This window comes from Rhizoctonia solani, chromosome 7, assembly GCF_016906535.1.
Source record: "Rhizoctonia solani chromosome 7, complete sequence".
In the NCBI taxonomy this organism is placed as follows: Eukaryota; Fungi; Basidiomycota; class Agaricomycetes; order Cantharellales; family Ceratobasidiaceae; genus Rhizoctonia; species Rhizoctonia solani.
Genome location: NC_057376.1, coordinates 1941979 through 1962603, shown reverse-complemented (window position 1 = coordinate 1962603; position 20625 = coordinate 1941979). Strand labels below are relative to the sequence as shown.

The window sequence follows — 20625 nt, the reverse complement described above, 5'->3', positions numbered from 1 at the left end:
ACTGTACGGGTACCCATAATATCCCATTAACAAATTCATTTAATTTCGCGTTGATTCACATGATGTTGTATTTCAAGTGTTTATGCTATGTCCTGACTTCCAATTTTGGAAAACATTGCGCATGAATGCTCTGGCCAAATATAAACGTGGTGTGATCCGCAGTGGCCATCCTGGTGGTAGGCCGATCACGCCTATCATACTCGCGGCCCGATCCAACACTGCGCCCGCAGAGCTCATTGCCCATTTACGCTATTTCTCCAGGCACCAAGGCCAACGCTAGCTCCTAATCCTTGTTCTTTTAGCGCCGATCGCTGCTCGTTGCGCTGAGCTCGGCTGGGACACATCATTTTGTGCCGAGCCGTAAAGCCGTATACCTCTACAGGACGATCAACACAGGAAAAACGCAACAATCATAGTCGTCTAGTAGCAATCAGAAACTTGCATTCAATTCTAAAACAGCACCGACCTTAAACGTTGCCCGTATCATTCGGTACTCCAAGTACCGCCGTGAAATCGTCCTCGAGGCACTGGAGCCCAAAGCCTATTCGGGAGTCGTAGCGGAGAAATAAGGGTGTTATTTCCGGAATGGTCGAGATTGTGCACAGCTTGGCTCATTCGCGCACTGAAAGTCTCAAAAAGGAAGTTCGATAGGCACCCCTTGAGCTTGGGTCTCGTGATTCGCATACATACAAACGACGCAGCAGGAAATACATCAGACGCCCGGCTGTGTATCGCTGGCCGAAGTGTGTCTCACGTTGGGTTTGGGTGAGAGGATGATTAGCGCCATCGTCTGAATAATATACACATATGATATCATAGTCCACATAGAAGCATTCAGCCACCGGCCGAGTCATGCGGTGCCGACTGTATGCGTTCCATGGCAACCAAGATAGTAGTGAAACCCGAGCAACTCTAAATGCATATATATTCCAGCCACTATCAACAATTTGAACTCCAAATAGAATAGATCAGAATCGCTATCAGACTCTTCACACCGAACGCGAGATTTATCAAGTCAAGCCAAGTCGGATAGGGGGGTGTCAGGGATCAGAAGCTCGCGCTCCACCCGACACTCGTTGTGACTGATGTCACACACACACGTAGAGCGTGTCCCTGGTTGTCGTGGATATGCATTCGGGGCACAGCACGACCACGGCGACGCATCCACGACCGAGAAGGACTGCGGTAACCGAGTTCGGAAAGCTGTTTTGTTCCTGTCTTGAGAACAAGGCCATTGTCATGCTATACTCGGTGGGGTGAGCCCCGCCTGTTCGCCTATTCGGGGGCGCATTCCTCCGAACGAATAGGGTAGAGGTATGCGCCGTGCATATAGATATAGATATACATATCCATGTCCCACGCAACTGCCCCAGTTCTGTAAAAAGACTTGGAGCTGCCGCTTTGGCGTGATATGATTGGATACCCCGTTGTCGACTCAGTTGCTCAAATGAATTGCGATGCGTGTCGAGGGATTTGCGAGGAGCTCAAGTGGTTCGAGGCGGATGGGCAACGTCCGTATCAGGCTGGATACGACCCCTATGTGTATATGCACCATACCCCTCCCCCTCCCCCAAATCAAACATTTTCCAATTGCCCGGTCGGTCACGGCGGCAGGGAAGGAAGGAAGGAGGGAAGGCGGCGGGATTGCGCATTGCCGGCGCACGGGGGACTTACCGCGGCCCCCAGCCAAGTCTAGACAAACACGCCATTTCATTTGTTTCATTGTATCGGGGAACGAAACAGGGCATGGGAATCGCACCACCTATTGCCAACAATAGGCTCGAAGGAACGGGGGGGGACGTTCATTTTTACCCCGCGCCGCCGCCGCCCGCCGGGCTCGAGCTCTCGACCTCGAGGCGTGCGGTCGACTCCACCTAGTGAGCGGCCGACCCTCGTTCTCGGCCTCGTGGAGCAACGATGGACCAGGGACAAGATACCGATTCAACTGTCTGGATCGCACAATTGTGTAATTAAACAAAAACAAAATGTGAAAGGCCTCACACAAGCTGTGCGCACATTCGAGTACCCCAAATCTGTCTCGACTAGATGAAATGTCTAGAGTGCAACAGGGTCTTGTTTACCCGATCCTGGAACCCGACGGTTTGTTTGCGGTGCGCCTCACAACGAGAAGTTGACCCCAACAAATTTTGTGAGAAGGTGACATTTGATCATGTGATTGTGACGTGCGCGGGAACGGTCACGTGAGCCTCCTATGATGCACTGCGAGGAGGTCATGTTTATTGTTGAGCAAGGGGTGTATGCACGTGTTGGCGAATAGCTTAAGTGCTCTAGAATGCGGCGGTGGTGGCTGTGAAAAGCGAGGAATAGATGGAGTGTGTTTATCGTGTTCCTTCAGCACGCGTGTCCATCACATCATCTTACTCGTGGGCCTTTGTCATGGAAAAGAAAGGTGCGTGTGCCGGCTACGTACCTAGCCACAAAACAAGGCTGTCAATATGCTGTGATAGCTAGATAATAGGCCTATTATCTCAGCCCTCTAGACGCATACGAACAGCTTCGGAGAGGTGTAACATAGTAGTCCAAGGAATATTATTGCAAATTCCTGATGGTTTCCGAGGCTTGCAATCCGATGGGTCCTTGTTCAATAGATGGATGGTCGGTTGTCATAGACACCGCGTATGGATACGCCGGTCGGGTTGTCGTCCTCTGTTGTACTCTGATAAAAGCAGGATCTCCCAAACCGTGCGAACGACGTTCAAGACGACAAAAAGAAAAGTGACCGTATGCGCCAGAGTGTGGTGTCACCCAATGTGACGTGATCACATAATTTACGATATGCCGACGGAGACTTCCGCATCGAGCTGAAAATAGCTTTAGATGTACGTATTGTATCGTGCAGTATGGCACTGCCAGTTCTGCGGACCGGGTAAACATGATCGCAAGACAGCTAGTAGGTTCGGTCGATCCATGTAAATGACTCCACGCAGGTGAGTGTCAAATTTGTGGCAGGGATCCCGGCGGGAGGGGGTTCCATAGGGGGCGAGCTTGGCTCTCGTACTGGGAGTGGGGCGGGGGGAAGGGAAGTATGCATATGATGAGGTGCGGAGCCGGTGATAACTCATAGGTTATCCGGTCGAACCATTATGAGGTCATACGAGAATATGCTCGGCAGCGAATGCTGACTCGCTGAGCATGGGGAGCGGGCTGTGTTTGCACGGGGGAGAGGTAGGGTCGCCGAGTATAGTACATTATTGTTGGCGAATGGGCGAGACAGGGTGTGGGGGAAGCAGCGTGACCGAGTGACAAGACAGGAGAGAATCGTGTTGTCCGAAATAGGCAGGATCGGCCCAAAGGGAGGAAGCACAGGGCGATAGGAGCACAGGACCCAGAAGCTCGGAAGCAACGAGAGAGTGGCGCCGTCAGGTCCTTAAAGATGGGAGAGAGGGAGTTGTTGTCCCAGCACATCTCTTCCGTAGATCCCGCCTAGGCCCTCTACGCACAGCAAGTTATATAGCACACGAGCAACACGTTCTTACTGCCACTCTCACCCCCCTGTCTGCCATGCCCGTCCCGACCTCCAAGTCTATCCACCGCGCTCATGTCCCAACTCAACTTGTGCTTGCGCCCCGTGCGCTGAGCGACCACTCGGACTCGAGCAAGAACACGGGAAAGTGTGAGTAAATAAAATGCGCATACAAATTAGGTCATAAGCTCATGTTGGTTTAGCCGTGCACTTTGATACCCAACCGCACCCGCTCGTATGCCCTGTGCTCGAGCCCACGGCCAAGCGGATCGTATGGGACATCCGGTTCCGCCCTGGCAAGGCCAAGATGAATCTGGCCGGATATCCCCACGCAAGTGACTCGGAGCTGAACAAGCCTGCGGTTACTCCCCCTGTTACCCGTCTCCGCCTCGTCTCCAAGCTCCATCCCTGGGTCGCTATTGCGAAGAACCCACACGGTGTAACAGTTGGAAATGTCCTCGACATCATCTATGCTACTCTCCAAGAGCCCATATGCGAGGCAGAATGGTGGATTGTATCGAGCAAGGAGCGAGCTCGTGTCGGCCGTATCTTTGAGCGCGAGTGCGCACGGGGTCCTGGCACCACTGGCCGCCGCTCCCAAACCGACGGAGTCCGTCGAGTCGACTGGGTCGGCGACGAGACTACTTTCCTCGGACTCGAGAAGGACGAGGACTTTATCCGACACAGAATCCAGGACCCCCGCTACCGCGAAGAGACCTGGGTCGTCGCACTCGGTGCCAATTCGAACATCAACCGCAGTGCTCCCCGCATCCGCTAAATCACCCATATCTCCTATATTCGACCCTCTTCGTCTCTTCGCACCCTTCGCCTTTTTCTTCTTCGTTTCTGGGAATATTCGCCGTCATTTTCGATTCTTAATGGACACCTCCCGAAAAAAAAAACTTGAACCCTCACTTAATGCCCTTTCTACTCCCTGCATTCCGACGATCTGTATACGTATACCCCCTGACGACTGGTACGGACCATATGCGCCGATGTGTTTTTATTGTGTCATTATATCCCGTCTTGTAAGACCACCCACGCTCCCTGTTTTGTGCATTTCTCCTCTCTCTGTCGTGATAGCCCTTTTCTCCTTTCTCATTCATGTACTCGGAACGAACTTGTAATCCTGCGACGCCTTATACGAAATGATATAATAAAAGCCCAAAAAGATTCTGAAATGAAAATTAATCTCGTTTACGCGTGAGGTCAGCCAAATCCGTTTTAGCAAGTGGAGCTGCAGTCCAAAATGATGGTTTGTTTATGTCGCGTCGATGCAACTTCCCAATCGGTATCCGTCATATGACGCCAAACCCCCGATAAGCACGATACGAGACTTCTGATAATTCTATCGACCGTCCTGCGAGATACTTGTTTCTGTACATGTCTCTTGTGGCGGCTTTACACTTTTTGCATTGCATTCCGTCCTCGACTCCAAAACAACGTTGTTTGAGCCTTTTAGTTGGCCATCTATCAACATTCGCTATCGAACATCGTATGTCTATACCCGTATAGATCCTCTTGATACCGTTCAATACTGTGCTCCACTCCACCTTGCGACCGAACCTCATTCGTCATCCCCCTTGACGTCGATAAACTTTCAACTTCGACTTTGTTCGGAAGGACTCGTGTGCATCGACGGGCTGAGGACCGGAACTGGAAACTGAGACTGACCAACGGACATAAGCTCAAGATTGTGAGTCCTCATTACAAACTATTTTTTTCCAATTGCGTCCATGTGGTGTTACTACTCTATGCATTAATGGAAACCTCGTGGTAGACATGATAAATCTGGAATGCAGGAAAAAAAAAAAAAGAAGATATATGTGATATGTGCTAACCTGCACTCACGCTAGTTTAAAAAAAGTCTCTCCCATTCATCATCAACCGGAGCGCTCCAACCCGAACTGCGCTCGATCCCGCGACTGGGCTGGGCGCTTTTCTCGGCCCACCCCGTTTCACGACACCACGTCAATCACCTAGTCTTTCTTTTCCTCCTGTCTATCCCTTCCCGGGCTGACATTCACATCAACAAATAACATACAGTGCACACACACATGCACATATAAAAAAAAAAAAAGTAATTTACCTCCACGTTTCTCGTACTCTACAAACAAGAAAAACAAAAACACGTTTTTCATTGTGCTTGTGATACCTGATACTGACCCTCAGACAGGTACTAAACCTTTCGGGTCCAGTTCCACCTGTCCCACTTGCGGAAAAAGTCAGGGCTTCTCGTGTTCATCTGCGCACCCACGTCGGGAATCGGGATGTGCGCCTCGTTACGCCGGATAGAATAACTGAATATAAATTCAATTAATCGGGATGGTACCTTGTGCCCGCGGGATCGGCCATTTCGCCCATTCAGGGGGGAAAAGGGAGGGGGAGACAGAAGTCCAGACACTCACGAACAACGTTGAATGACGTGTGTGGGGGGAGGAAGGGAGGCCGGGGAGATAAGCGATTGTGCACGATCAAGATTCAAAGAGTGCAACACTTGTGCATATGCTCAGAGGCGTGTTTTGATCTACGTTCGAATCCTCTGAGTAGCCGAGGCTCGAGGACAGGTGACTAAGCACCTTTCTGACGTGTCATATAGGATAACGTTTTAATTTCGGAAACGCCCCAGATGAGTATGTACTGAATAAGTGTGTGTGAGTGAATAAATGATTGAACGTATTCAACATACAGTGCACCTCGGTTGACATCTGTTCACACCGTAAGCCGCCGGGAACTTGTACTCCGAGGGGTCGACGAAACTTTGAGAATTGGGGTGGTCGGTCCAGCTCGGTTGATACGCGTGGTTCCCTAGGCGGATGAGCACGAATTGCGTCCTTAACAAATGTCCGGATGTTCTTGACGAATGTCTGGTCGAGTATAGAGTCCCGTCTATGCGTGTGTGTATGCACGGGACATGTTCGCGCATGTATAAACATGCTCGAACCACTCCTAAATGTACGACAGGGGTAGAATTCAGCGGGGTAAGGATTTACTACGCAAGACGATAGGTCCCCCGCATTACTCTAAAGTTTTCAAAACAAGGTTTGGTCAGGTTTCATAGTCTACAGTCGTGACAGTACGAGTGACTAGACGAGCCACGAGGGCCGAGGACCACCAAGGATATTTCTAGATCTGTTGATTGTCAAACTAGATGGCCTAGGTATGGGTGAGGGTAGCCAGTGTTCGAAATGAAATACGTAAATCGGGCGTGCGCAGTACCGGCCATGTGGGAAGTTGTAATTCCATGATGATCTTGAGTGGTGGAATGTACAAGATAATACCAAGTGTCTAGAAGGGCGAGTATAATAGGCAAGATACAATCCCCAGGTATCGGCAAGAACATATGTGTAAACTCGTTCGCCGATCACTTTGTCAAGCGGTTCGATACACGAGGCCAGAGTATCAGCAGGGTAGGTTTACGATACTATCCGAAGATGCAGGGCGTGAGATTTGTACGAGGTGATATTCCGCGTTTCCTGGATCGACGGGGGACCAAGAGGTCCTACGTATGGGCGCATGGATGTGGTTGAGAATAACAGAAGGCAGTCATTGCAAATAGTATCAAGCGCCGAAATTGGTCAGCCCTTTGTTCTTGATTTGGTCGAAATGGTGTTTTCGTATCTGGATGATCATACGAGCTTCAGTCACGCTAGAACATATACAAAGAGCCGATTTGATTGATTCAAAAGGGGTTACATTCATGATTGTGAATATGTGCCCACGAGATATTCTTTAGAAGCGCGTACCTTCGGAATGTTTGCTTGTGCCTAGAAGCTCAGGTCCCCGTTCAAGTTTGAGCTGCCAAATGCTAGGGTCAGGTCAAAAGCTAGGAGCGAGAACATCAGAGACCTAGTATCACACAGGAACACGGCACGCCGTTTGTCATCTCGAGATTTTTCGAGTCTCAATTCTATTCAAGTGGTAGATGGGCGAGATTCAAAGTTAGGGCAAGTCAGTTGACAAGTACTCGAGGGGTTCCAAAAATTGACAAACAGTTGTCACAGAGAGATGCGCAGTTTCCGAATATGCTCGGCCTTGCAGGCTGAATGTTAGTCCCATGCGACTTACCTCCCTTCGAGCTGTTGCGCCTTGCTCTTTGGGTGCATCTATTTGTCTTCATGCTAGGAGACGGATACCCCGGTTCTAGTCTCCGTCTGAATATCAGTACTGGAAGCCTGTAGCCCTACAAATTTTTGACGCTGTCCTCGTGGCAGCTACTCGCTGAACATGCGAAAGTCATCCTAGCGGTGAAGAAGTTTCTCATAGGAACGCGTTCGAGCCTTGGGGAATTTGAAAGGAGGAAAGAGCAAAAGGAAAGAGCGTAATTATAAGGGGGAAGAGCGTGGCTCTTGAAGAGAAAGAAGCTAGGAACTCACGCGACGCAACCGAATCTATGAGAGTCCAGGAGGAGGTCTGGAAAACCAATTTGTCCTGAATCTCGAGTTCGAAGCCTTCTATCGCATACTGTCGACCCGCCATTTACATCCTACAGAAGAGAAAAAGATATGCTCTTCGGAAAGTTAATTCAGAGTGTAGTCTATTGGCCCTAGGGGTCAATAGAGCTCACACTAGCTCCGTTATTGAGAAGGTGGGGCACGGGGGTCAAGTTTGAAATGCTAAGTGGGGGAAATACTGAGCGGATTATGTAGATAGGCAAACACCACGCCGGCGTGACTATGCTTTCGAGCCATAACTCGAACCTCACCTTACGCTTCATCGAGCCTTCCAATTATATCGAACTCCACAGTGATCTCCGATCCCGTTCTTGTACGGATCGATCGCACGACTCCAAATTATATAGTGCATCGACGATGAAATCGCGAGGCTCGGAGATGACTCGGTACGGAGCGTTCCGCAGCCAGCTCAGAGGCTGGACCGATGTCTAGCTCGGAAGATAGTTTTGGCAAAAGCTTAAGCGTTCGACTAAATTGAATTAGTTTGCTGTGTCGATGCTGAGGCTAGGGTTTCATTTGGATAGCTCTAGGAAAGAGGTGAGAGGATTTTCGCTAGACATGTTGCTTGCGACGGGGAATAGTCACAATAGCGTAAGCGCTTTCAGGAGGAGTCACACAGCTCGCGCGCGAGCAAACAACGGAGCAGTCACCAGGCGAATTAGTTGATACCATACCATGTATAATACGGGAGCTCTAGTGGTGCGCTGAGTCTGCCATTAAGGCTTTGAAGGTATAAAGTGTAAGGATGTCCCTTCAGACGACCCAGTAGGGGGCATGATGGTTTCGTACTTGGGGAAATTTGTGGTATAAAGCTCAACCACATATTAGAATCTCATGTATCGATATCAACTAGTGGGTTCATACATGCTCTTCGCTCAAATGACGGGACAAATTGGTGGAGCTCGAAAGCTTTTGGTACAGGCTCCATTATTTCAATAAGACACTTGTATATGCCGTCGAATCATTGTCTGCCCAATCTTCCGTAAAATAATTTTCTGACACAACCTGTGAAGAGAGTTGAGTGAGTCCTGTGTTGCAATGCCTGAGCATAGACTATATGAGACTTCGTGATTGAGCTACTATTCCTCTACAGCCTGTTTTATACGACATTAACTTATACGTTACACGTGTATACAATTCATTCTTTGTAGTCCCCCTATCTGCTCAAAATTCTAATGCTCAGACTACATCCCCCACGGGCAAATAATCACTTGCGAAGCAGGAGGTGTCCTGAGTCACATATAAAGCCTACCGTGATTTATATCACGGCAAACCCCAAAAGTGCGCAACGCCTTATCGTGCTATCATTCATTCGCACCGAGCTATATGTTGAAGCAAATGGGTTTGATGAAAGGGAGCCTAGGCTGTTGAAAGACAAAGTAGTCGACGCGGAGGGGCAATCGTATTGCAAAGTAGGACAAAATTTTAAGTACACGGGGGGAAGTCATCGGAAGATATCCTCCGGTCCTGTACAGTACATGCAAAAATAGACGCCGAATACACGATATTCCAACATAGGCAAATGGTGCACTGCCCTGCAGCTGGTGGAGGAGCACAACCAGGTCTTACAGCCTTGGCGCGAGTCAGCTGATGTCTAATACTATATGATTAACATATCTGTATCTTTCTGTCTCTACTTCGCCTGCTTTGTAGTGTTGAATATATGCTCGTTTATTTTATCTTCATCTCAAACTCATTCTCCTTCACATCCACAGTATCCCATATTCTGAGCACAGTTAGGACTACCCGCCCACTAGCATCACTCCGTCGGGTGTCCCCGGTCTATCTTCGCTGCTTCGCAACCGCGGGGGTTCTTCGAATTTCCCGGTGCATCTCAGTCTCGGCGTCTTCATTCCTTGCGCATATATTTCCATTCTCGTCCACCCATTCCTCATATCCTTCACGTCACGAGCGCGCCTAGGCTAAATAAACACCGTGATAGATAAATTTAAACCAAATAAGTTAAATAAATGAATATATTATCATAAGGAAGTATGGTGTAGCGGTCATGTCGTATCTCGGCTACCGCACAGCAATGTGAGTCCACATCAGGAGATCATGGGTGCTCGTCTCTTTAAAAACATACATTCACGCCAAGATGCTCAGATGCTAGCTGAAGCTCGATGACGTTTGCGGTCATTCAACCAGCAAAAAATCGATTGGTTAATTCTAGTAAAAGAAATAAGTCTCGGCTGACAAACCCTCCACCTTCATCTCCCGTGGCGAACACTGAGTCATGAGTTCAAGGCAACTAATATTCCCAACGTAGGACTCTGGCTGAGGGAAGCACGGTTGCGGCTGGAATTCAAATTTTGTCTATTATAAAACCTAGACTTTGGTCGGAGCGAGGCACACAATCATCGAGGGTTTCCTCCTCAGCCTGATTTACCCGTATACGATCCCAGGCTTACTCCAGAACCCTAATCACTATGTCAACTATTCCAGGTGATAACGCAGGTACATGGAATTCTCTGCGTGGACTGCTTAGACACTGATAAGTTCAAACTAGCCTGTTGCACTATTCCTCCCGTTGCATGCAAGTAAACCTGTCAATACATCCATGGTCATGAGTTGGCTAACAGCCTTGTAGCTGACTACAAGCCCAAGGGTACATTTGAGGCTATCAATGGTGTTTCTACGTACGTAATTGGCAATAAGTTGTCCAAAAAGGCTGTTCTAGTTGCGGTGGATGCCTTTGGTATGGTCCCACCAACCCAGCAGGTAGTTTGTTCGAGTTAGGTTCACAGCTCTAGCGGGATTAATGTTCGTCTAGGGATGTGACATACTTGCTAGCAAAGGGTTCTACGTGCTCATGCCGGATTATTTGGGGTGAGTTAAGCCGCACAAAGGGTATCAACGAGTATATGAACTTTATTTTCTCAGAGATCAAGCGCTTACTGAGCAAGATATTCCGTTCGACACTCCAGAAAGAATTGAGAAGCGAAACAAATTATTATCTGGAGTAGGAAATCCACAAATGCGAGCCACTGAACTCGTGAAGCTTGGAGAAAAGCTTAAATGGATTTATGGTAGGCAAGATGCGGGTTTACCTGTTCACGGACTCACGATTTCTCAGGTTGGGAGCGTGGGGTACTGCTGGGGAGGGAAGCTTGTTATGCTTGCTGGTGCAAATAATGCATTTTCAGCGGTTGCTGGTGTTCATCCTTCGTGAGTAACTTGCATTATGATTCTATTGATGGAGCCAATGATTCGCGGGACTTAGGATTCTGATGCCCGAGGATGCGGCGAACTGCAAGGCCCCAATTGCCCTTTACCCAACCAGAGACGAGGATCCCGCCGACGTGAATAAACCTCTGTTTTTGACTAGCTATTAAACACTAAACCTGATGTTGCTCGTTTCAGATGGAGCCGTTTGTTAAGGTCGCGAAAGACTACAAACTGTACTCTAATGTTCATCATGGTGGGCCGCATTGCTCATGCCCTCTCGTTCTTACCGGTTATGTTTTTTGTAGGGTTTGCGGCATCTCGTGCCAGGCTGAATGATCCTCATTACAAGCAGAGGCAAGTTAAATATTGCATGTCCGAGAAAGGCACTAATTAACACCCTTTTTGTATTAGTACGAAGATGTCTACAAGAGGTTATCGGCTTTCTTCAAAAGATATCTTGCATCGGCTGAACTGTGACTGCCGTACCAGCCTGCTTGCTGACCGTCGTATACGGCTGAAGAATAATTGTATGCGTTGTCCATATGTGAATCAGGTTTCAACAGCGATCGATAAGTACTCACATAGACATAAATATCGTTGTGAAATGAATTCTATGAAAAGAAAGAACAGCATTATGCTCACTAAACACATCTCCATCAAGACCAGGTTTATCACGATTTCGTTTCCAGGACTCACAAACTATTGCATTGTCGATAAACGGCACATTATTTGGTGAACACGGACTCAACTTGGCTGGCTACCAAGATACCCACAGGCTTCTCAAGCTTCTTACTATGAACAAGCTTCATAATGACCTTGTAAGCAAAGGGTACATCAATGACGGAATCAATTCCCAAACACCTCTTTTACAACAGAAGGCTATATGGGAATTTATAGCGTCCAGATATATGGAATGAACTCTAGCATCTAGATTACACATGGAACTTCTGAAGTTGCTGATAACGAATGGATTATGGGTCGAGACACTTCCACACGTGTTGATTATAGTTTATGTTTGACTAAGAAGGTTTCCAGCTTCTGGATGCTCATTTGATGACCCATACTACGTAGGTTTTCCAGTACATGTACATACACATGGGATGTACCCATCAGTTCGCAATGCGTTATCGATGAACCTAATATTATTGGAGTTGGGAGGCAGTACTTGAGCCGCCCATGCGCAGCTATGCGCGAGTTATCTTTCAAAACTCAGTATTAGGATAGTAAATGTAAGTGTGTTGATAGCTCAAGGGCCTAAATCTAATAGGCTTCAGTCAACCTGCCGGTTGGTCGGAGTGGGCCGTCGCAAATCCGAAGACAGAGTAGATCTTCTATGGCGAGTGTAACAATACTGGGCAGGCGGGCAGACTCAACAAGGCCAATCGTACGTTTCTGATCTTCATGTAGGTCTGTGTGGAATCCTACAAGGGTTTCTTTCGCGATAAACATGACCGAGGGGCTTACCGTGGATGCTCTATTTAGCGGGTCCACAGGCTGGCTCGAGCCACCTCACATGTAAGAATGTAAATGTCGGGGGATTTTGTCCACCTACAGAGCAACATTTAAAGCGACAAGCTATGTTTAGTTCAAAGCAACATGGTGTAAAATGGAATAAGCAAAAGGATATAAGTACAGTTTATCAAAACCAAAGCGAGATGGATATAGATTTATACGAGAGTGGTTCGCGGCGGTTTCTGAAGGCTCGGTTTAGACAGAGAAATAGGTTCAAGGGACAGGTGCCGAAGTAGGAGCAGGAACTGGAGCAGGGGCAGGAGCGGGGACAGCACGCTTTCTGGTACCTTCGATAAGTAGGGATCGGGGTGTGACCCTGTCGGTAATAAATTGTTGAATCAGAGGAAGGGAAGTGCGCATGACCTTAGTTACTCTCTCTTCTGCTGAGCGTGGGGATGTCTGGTCAGGCAAAGTGCACGAGGAAAGAACGGAGGAAGGACATACTTGATTGCTGGACCTTCCCATGCTTTCGTTGGATTTGCGAATCTGAGAGGTATATAGGGTGATCTTTTGGTATAATCACCATCGAGTTCTGTTTGGACAATTTATAAGTGGTAGGGACTTGTCTAAAAGATTTGATAACCATACATTGAAGTACCACTTTCTCAGTTCGCTTTGGAACTTGGGAGCGGAAGGGATCGTATGTATCCCACACACCTGGACTACAGCCTTGACCTTGTTTCGGATGTTCTCAACTGTATGGTGTCAGTAAGGCTATTTGCGACAATCGAGGTTTGACTTACATCGTTCATCAATTAGTCCCATGACTGAAAGTCCAGCACTCCCGTGCGCGACAATCACAATTTCGCGTGCGTCCGATAGCCTATCCGGTCCGGTCAGTATGATAAGCTGAGATGACCATTGTCGATATACATACTCTGCGAGGTTATCCCAGGCGCTGATGACCGCCTGCTTCGCAGTCTCTTGGCGCTCCTTTTCGGACGGAAGCTCCTAGATTCAAATTCAGTACTGTTTGATTTTTATATGATGGGATGGCCCCACCTCATTCCTCGGATTAAAGGATGCATGTTTAGGTCAATGACACTAAACTGCTGAGACTTGCACCATTTCAAGAAATCTCGTGTAGTGTCGATCTGTTACCAACTATTCAGCATTTCTGGTAAACCGAATGACTGTAAAACGTACTATCCATGCGTTTTCCAATTCGATATTCAGTTGTTTCATTGTCAGAAGTTCGGTTGAAATGTTCCCAAAATCATGTACAAACATGACAAGGGTGTGTTGAGTGCTAATATTCTCGCTGAGGGGAGGGAGATGATGTCAGTGGATGGAAAACTAGCGACGGGAAACAGGGAGAGGAAAAGAAGTGGGCGTGAAGATGAAGTAGGGTGGTAGGAGGGGGAGAAAGAAAGACAAGCACCTAACAAGCAATTGTCCGTTGTAGGATTCGTCTAGTTCTGGGATAGCCCACGGAAACTCATAGAGCCCAAAGTCCTTTAATGCGTGTTCTCGTCTCCATGCTTTGAATAGTTCTGGTATAGTTGTCACAAGATATATCTTGTATAATATTCAAAGGGAACGTACCAGGAAGGTGAATAGTGGTCTCATCGATAGCTACAAGCATCCGATCGTTATCACCTCAGACCAGAAACAGAGAAGAAAAAAACGTACTGTCGCTGGGTTCCAAGCTTGATGCCTGGATACAATGCCAATACTGACTCTGAATGCGGGCAACCTGCCATACAACCTCGGTCGCAATTTCACTTGCGTCTAATCTTGGGAGTTCGGGCAGGGGGTCCCCCAAGAGCGCGCGCGTGACTGCTAGAGCGGATTTGGCGATCGAGTCGAGATTGTATCCGCCCTTTTCAGTTATTAGGACTTTGTAAGTTTATTAGCTAACAGGTATGAGGAGAGTGTGCTTACTTCGAGCGCAACAACCAGTTTCCCTCCCGCGAGTGTGCTTAATAGTGCAGTCATGTGAGCGTAGCATTCTGGAGTGACCTCGCAGTTTCCGAGCGTGTCCCCGGCAGCCGCATCAAATCCAGCGGAAACTATTAGGTTAGATGAGCATTTGATCGAAGGGGCCAGTGAATAAAACAGCGTACTAAACACCAGTTCTGGAGCAAATTCATATGCAATAGGCATAACGATATTAAGAAACGCATACATGTAATCGGCGTCTCCCATGTGTCCCTCCGGCCACGGAATATTCACGGATCTAAAATGTTTGAGTGGATGAATTCATCAATAGCGTTTTGGGTTACTTACTTGCCTTTTCCAGCCCCGAGGCCAACGCTATTCATGGAGCCATACGTACCTCCTGGGTAGAATTCGCCACCGTCGTAGCGGTGAATAGAAATATAAAGTACATTGGGATCGTCTTCAAATGCAAGCTGTGTGCCGTTCCCTGTCAAACTAATCAAACATCCTACAGAGATCTCAATGAAACGATAAACTCACCATGATGAACATCCCTGTCAAATCTTGAATCTCAATACCTGAAAAAGGCAGGTGGGAGAACTGAAACCTACCAATCGAGAATCAAAACCCGTTTGACGGGGGTTTCATTAAACACCACGCGCGTGGCGACTGCTACGTTATTGTAAAGCAGAATCCCATGTGTTCGTCTGGTTCGGCGTGATGTCCTGGTGGGCGGACGATCGCGAAACTGTTGCGCACCTACTTACCTGGTTCTCAGAAGTGTAAAGTGGACGAGAGTGGGAAGAGGGGCGGACCTGACCACGCGCGACTGCCAAAGCGCACTCAATTACTCCTCCGCAGCTTAGGGCGGCCGCCTGGCTTGTCGCTTGCGTAACGTACAGCGATAGTTGTTCATAGAATTGGGCCGTTTGGGTATATGTTCGTTGGTCATAGCTATACTCCCTCTTTATAAGTTCATTGATTACGGTTAGATCGAAATGAGAAACGCACTTTCAAGTCCGGCGACTTTATCTACTAGATCCCTTGTGTGTACTAGCATAACTTCGTTCGTACGGACTTGTCGAATGGGTATTTGATGCATCCTCTCCAAAAGCCGGTTATTGGCCAAGATTGCACGTATACAGGTGATGCGCTGTGGTTTTCGGGGTGGTGCTCGCTCTCAGGATCGTCTGGATCCACCCCGTGCTGCGTGTGCATAGTCATGGCAGAGTCATAACAGTATCCAGTACGTAAATGATGATATGGGACTGGTTCTTGAGTCTGAGATGAAGATGTGGCCGGAACGTCCATCGCGATTATATTATCCGAAGGGGGAGGAAGAGTCACTGGACTTGGGGGTGCAGACCCGTGATTATTTATGACAAACAAACAATACCCTGCAGGCTGGCGCTTAGCTGTACAGATGGGGTGACTTCGTCCACCTTTGACTGGTTGCCTTTCTCTGGGACACTCATTGGCTCGCAGCGACAAACTCTACTTTCATTTCAGTGTATCTATATGCTTTTAGGGAGCTTGATTTGATAAGCGGAATTGGTGGTTCTACGTAACGGCCTGTTTAGGAAGTAGATTTACCCCTCATCGGTTACTGGAGCTTGTGGTGTGATTCTTTCATTTTAACATCGACTATCTCCCACCGATCACTAGCGACTCTCTAGATTTATAACTTTGCTTTGTTTTCTTCTGGATATTATTTTATTTGATACTATGGCGAAACGAGGCGGGACTTCACGACCAATCCAACAAGCACTGGCGCGCCCTAAACCAAGACAGAGTGCTCCGCGAGGGTCGAACAAGGTAAGCGATACCTTATACACTTATTTTTAAACAACTCTAAGTCGATATAGAAATTATCGAGATATCCTCTGACGAGGATGATGAACCTCTACCTCCCCCGCAGCAGACATCAGCACCTGTGAGTGTTCAACGATGTCAATTTGCTCGTTTTTGCAGCTAACATAACTCAGGAACCCCCGGAAACGATCACGATTGTTTCTTCAGGCTCAGGCTCAAACTCGCCCCAACCCGGGCTAAACACCTCTCCTATACGTCCAAACAACCCCAGTCACTTGGAGAACCCTACCGGTCTGCAGTATCAAAAGCAATCGCAAGCGCCTCTCGAACTTCTCGACCTCGTCCCAAGCCCAGAGTTCCAGTAACTAGAAAACTTTCACTCAATGCCAAACTAGACAAAGCGGAGCTACCGCACCACGCTTCTTCTAATCGCAACACCCTTCTCCACCCCAAAGAAATCTCCGCCAGCTAATCAGAATGTGTATCGTACCGCTTACCAGGTTAAGTTCAGATGCAGAGTCCCAGTCATCAAGCGAAATGGTAGAAACCCTATTGGCTGGCCAGCCAGAACAGAAAAGCATAGTTCTTGGAAGCAATAGTTCCACTAGCGAAAACGCAGACGACGAAAAGGAACCCGTAAATAAGGCTTCTCCCCGGAAGAGCGCCCGATTCCGAGTTCACCTACCTCCGAGACTGAACCCGAGCCTGAGCCATTGGTAGAATCTATTGCAAATGTGTCACTCTATGACGAACTGACTGGCCAGGACAAGGAGTCGCACAAGCTGCTGAAGCCGTCGAAAGTGTCAGTCTCGATGTGCCAGAAACATTTGATTGTAGCATCGGAGATTGTATGGCCAGTTTCTCGTCAGCTGGGCAGCTGCATACACATACAAGCAGAGACCACGGATTCGACTTCACAATAAAATAGGAAAGAAGAAAAGGAAGGCCAGTGACGCACCCGAGAACGTACCCGCCAAACGGCGCACAACGGCCCTACCTCTCGTCCAGCCTGCCGGGACTTCAAGAGCCTCACCAGCCTCGGGTGCATCTACTCATTCCGCGCAGTCCCAAACATCGAATCGATTCATACAAAGGAAAATACTGTTGGTTTCGAGTCATTTGCTCAGAGAGTTTCAAGTCAAGAACATTCGGTCAGGCCCTTTAACGTTGACCAGGCGGTTTCCCCACTAACACCTTCTCTAGTCTTCCGATGACGAGGTTCTTCACGAGAGTTCAAGTTCCCCCGACTCGGCGCCAGCATCCCGCCCCAGACACCACCCCAGATTCCCAATATGCGCGCTCCGCAACCCAACCTCCGACCACCAGTCCCAGACGAACCTTCCCAGAATCTCTCCCCATCAAAGCAGCGTGCGCAAATCAAAGACGAGGTCATCATCCCGGGGACGAGCTCGTCACCTGGCGCGTGGACCTAGTCAACTCGATGCCCGACTCGTATCGCAAGAGCATCGGCGTCCGGGTTTTTGAAGCGTACATGGACGACGCGATGCGCTTGACCGAGCCCTGTGCGTCCGCGATACAGGTTGAGAACATGGTGGATTCAGAACCGTGTCCGCCTTGGGAGTTCGTCTACTATAATACGATGCTCTATGGGACCAATGTCCCCAAACTGATTGGATGCGCTGGAAGGGTGCGATTTGCCTTGGTCCGTGCGACCCAGAAAATAGGACTGTTCGTGCGTCCGGAGGCAAGAGAGGTACTACGCCGAGTATGGTGGAGATATGGATGGGACAACTGGGTTTGGGTGTGCTGAGGATGGGACGATCAAGTATCAGAATGGGCGGTGTTTGGGTGTAATAGTAAGTGTAGTTGTGACCTAGAGTGTTCGAACAAGGTGGGTATCTTGTTTTTGCGTAACGTGTGTGCGTCTCTGGAGGTAACGGACACATAGTCCTGCAACAAGGTCGCAAGTACGATATCTCGATTAGGAAGACCAAGGGAAAGGGATGGGGTGGGCACTGTTTGGCGCATTAATCGACTGATTTGATGTTCATATGTGACACAGGCGTTTGCAAAGGAGAACATTCCGGCTGGAAGATTCATCGGTATATATACTGGAGAATTGTTGACCGAGGGAATGGCTAGCAAACGAGCTCCGTGAGTTTATTGTTATTCTGACGCCTCCCTGGACTCATGGATATATGAATAGGGGTGTACGATAACTTTGGACGCACTTATGTACTCAATGTACGTTCCTTCCCTGTTGCTTGATTTTAGCATTTTTCCCTACTCACGAGGTTCCATAGTTCACGCGCTTCTTCAATCATTCATGCGAACCGAATCTGAAACTGACTGCATATTACTGCGACGATGTGGACATTCAGAAACCACTTATCGCGCTTTTCACCTGTGTGGATGTAAAAGCAGGGTCCGAACTGACGTTTTCGTACACTGGATTGGACGTTTATGATGAGGAGGTGTGTGCTCTGTTTCTACTGAATAGAGAAACACTTGTTGATTATATGCTCCTGGGGGAAACAGGACAGAGCATAGTACGGAAAATCAAGAAAGAAGTCAGGTCAGGGGGGAAAACCAAGGTGTTTGAAAGGTGCCTTTGTGGTGCTCCGAGGTGCTTTGAGATCATTTTCACGGGGGTGTCGTAGAACTATGCGACCCCCTTGTTCTTCTTCAACGGGCAAATGTGTTTGGTTCTGTGGCGTTAAGTTACGTTCATTTATTAAAGGGCGATTGTTCTGAGTATCAGTCAAGGATTTTCTGTTTTGGGCTAGGATATTAAATGCATCTTTTACGAACAATTTTTTCGCTTTACTTGAACAGCAGTAGGTGTATACCTAGATGCCATATCGAACCCCCCGACTGTGACTTGTACTTTCTGAGTCACCCGTACCAAGTGGCTGTACACACGTCTGGACCGCTGAACTCGTATCCGAGTAATAGTGCGGCGAAAGTACATCAAGTACTTGTTGAGTTTTATGTGACCTTATACCATGCAAGGCGGCAGGTCCTGCATACTTCTCACTCCAGCAGAGTCTCGATGATTGAGCGAATCACGTGGCTAAAGGTGGCTATGTTTGAGTGACGAGGCCAGGACTGAATTGATTGCCACTCGTGCGGTTTGCCACCTCCTGTATGCGAGTACAAGAGTTGAATTTCTGCAACAAGTTACACTCTATTCAGTTGTGAGGCATCTTCAACTATGAATACCTGCCACGATAGTCACAGGTGTACAGACATCTCAGAATATTTGAATCAGCCACATCTCACGAAGCCACAGCATGGCATCACAAGGCGGGCCTATTCAAAATGGGCCTCGAGTAACTGATGGAATATGGCCAAGTGAAAACAAGATTGTTATCGGAGTTGATATCGGCGCGACTCATAGCGGAGTAGCTTTCACGTATCTAATAAAAGGTATATGATCAATAACTACCAACTAAAAAGAATCCAGCTCAAATGTGGCTCTCAGGTCAAAAGCCAAAAATACATCGTATTCAGCAATGGCCGGGACAAACGGATGGTAGGGGAAGCGCGAAGATACCTACCGTAGTATGGTATGATGATAATAAAAAGGCATGCTTCAAACTTGTTGGGCATACATTGAGCTTATGGTATGACAGGCGGTTTCATTCGGAGCGGACGCAGTATCTCGCGACCAGGAAGAAGCGCAAAAACAGGGCTGGACGCTGGCCAAAGAATTCAAGCTACACCTACAGCCCGTTCGTTTGAGGAAGAAATTCAAGCTGGAAGGTGAGTGATATGACCGTATTAAAGCTCCCAGTTGCGCCGACCCAAACCTGGATTTGGAACCACCAATCCCTTTCTTTTAAGATCTGAATGAGAGGCTGCCTCCTTTACCCAAGATATACTCTGATTTTCTAGGGTACATCTTCGAACAAACAAAGATTTGTTTTGAGGATCGTATCATCGATGGTAAATCAATATGGGAGAAGTATATGTCAACAATGCAGATTGTTATAGGGCATCCAAACGGGTGGAGTAACCGGGAACAAGCCTTTCTGCGTAATGCAGCGGTTAAATGTGGTGTATTCAACACATCCCAATCTACGATTGCCAAAAACATCAGCTTCGTGACAGAAGCAGAAGCATCAGTCCATTACTGTATTCAGCATACCAATCTTAGTACCGAACTGAAGGTAAGTGGCTCAACTTGGTTCAGCCACTCCCGCCCCTCCGCTTGAACCATATACACTGATATCAACGCGTATGCGATGTAGCCGGGGTCTATGTTTGCGGTCTGCGACGCTGGAGGTTCAACAGTCGATACGACCTTATATTCAGTAATCTCTACAGAACCAGACTTGTAGCTAAAGGAAG

General features: G+C 48.1%; 4 protein-coding genes across 4 annotated transcripts; 3 read left to right on the top strand and 1 right to left on the bottom strand.

Moving 5' to 3' along the window:
• Window positions 1-3522: 3522 nt before the first annotated feature.
• RhiXN_06795 (uncharacterized protein) lies at window positions 3523-4262 on the top strand (the record flags this gene model as incomplete). The annotated part of the gene is made up of 2 exons (XM_043326611.1): window positions 3523-3634; window positions 3688-4262. The coding sequence occupies 2 exons, from the start codon at window positions 3523-3525 to the stop codon at window positions 4260-4262; spliced, it is 687 nt and encodes a 228-aa protein (XP_043182043.1).
• Window positions 4263-10367: 6105 nt separating this feature from the next.
• On the top strand, window positions 10368-11500 carry RhiXN_06794 (dienelactone hydrolase family protein; the record flags this gene model as incomplete). Its single annotated transcript, XM_043326610.1, has 8 exons — window positions 10368-10395; window positions 10448-10478; window positions 10521-10659; window positions 10712-10767; window positions 10822-11106; window positions 11162-11240; window positions 11302-11359; window positions 11412-11500. The coding sequence occupies 8 exons, from the start codon at window positions 10368-10370 to the stop codon at window positions 11498-11500; spliced, it is 765 nt and encodes a 254-aa protein (XP_043182042.1).
• A 1331-nt stretch (window positions 11501-12831) lies between these two features.
• RhiXN_06793 (histone deacetylase family protein) lies at window positions 12832-15415 on the bottom strand (the record flags this gene model as incomplete). The annotated part of the gene is made up of 15 exons (XM_043326609.1): window positions 12832-13001; window positions 13063-13150; window positions 13207-13313; window positions 13362-13441; window positions 13496-13569; window positions 13765-13879; window positions 14000-14111; window positions 14164-14193; window positions 14251-14440; window positions 14503-14630; window positions 14685-14797; window positions 14848-14986; window positions 15040-15053; window positions 15111-15258; window positions 15400-15415. The coding sequence occupies 15 exons, from the start codon at window positions 15413-15415 to the stop codon at window positions 12832-12834; spliced, it is 1524 nt and encodes a 507-aa protein (XP_043182041.1).
• Window positions 15416-16224: 809 nt separating this feature from the next.
• RhiXN_06792 (heat shock protein 70 kDa 12A) lies at window positions 16225-20615 on the top strand (the record flags this gene model as incomplete). Its single annotated transcript, XM_043326608.1, has 15 exons — window positions 16225-16314; window positions 16376-16432; window positions 16485-16672; window positions 16812-16947; window positions 17004-17175; window positions 17240-17462; window positions 17515-17974; window positions 18024-18128; window positions 18335-18374; window positions 18415-18426; window positions 18479-18516; window positions 18576-18746; window positions 19908-20037; window positions 20170-20444; window positions 20526-20615. The coding sequence occupies 15 exons, from the start codon at window positions 16225-16227 to the stop codon at window positions 20613-20615; spliced, it is 2187 nt and encodes a 728-aa protein (XP_043182040.1).
• Between the last annotated feature and the right edge of the window lie 10 nt (window positions 20616-20625).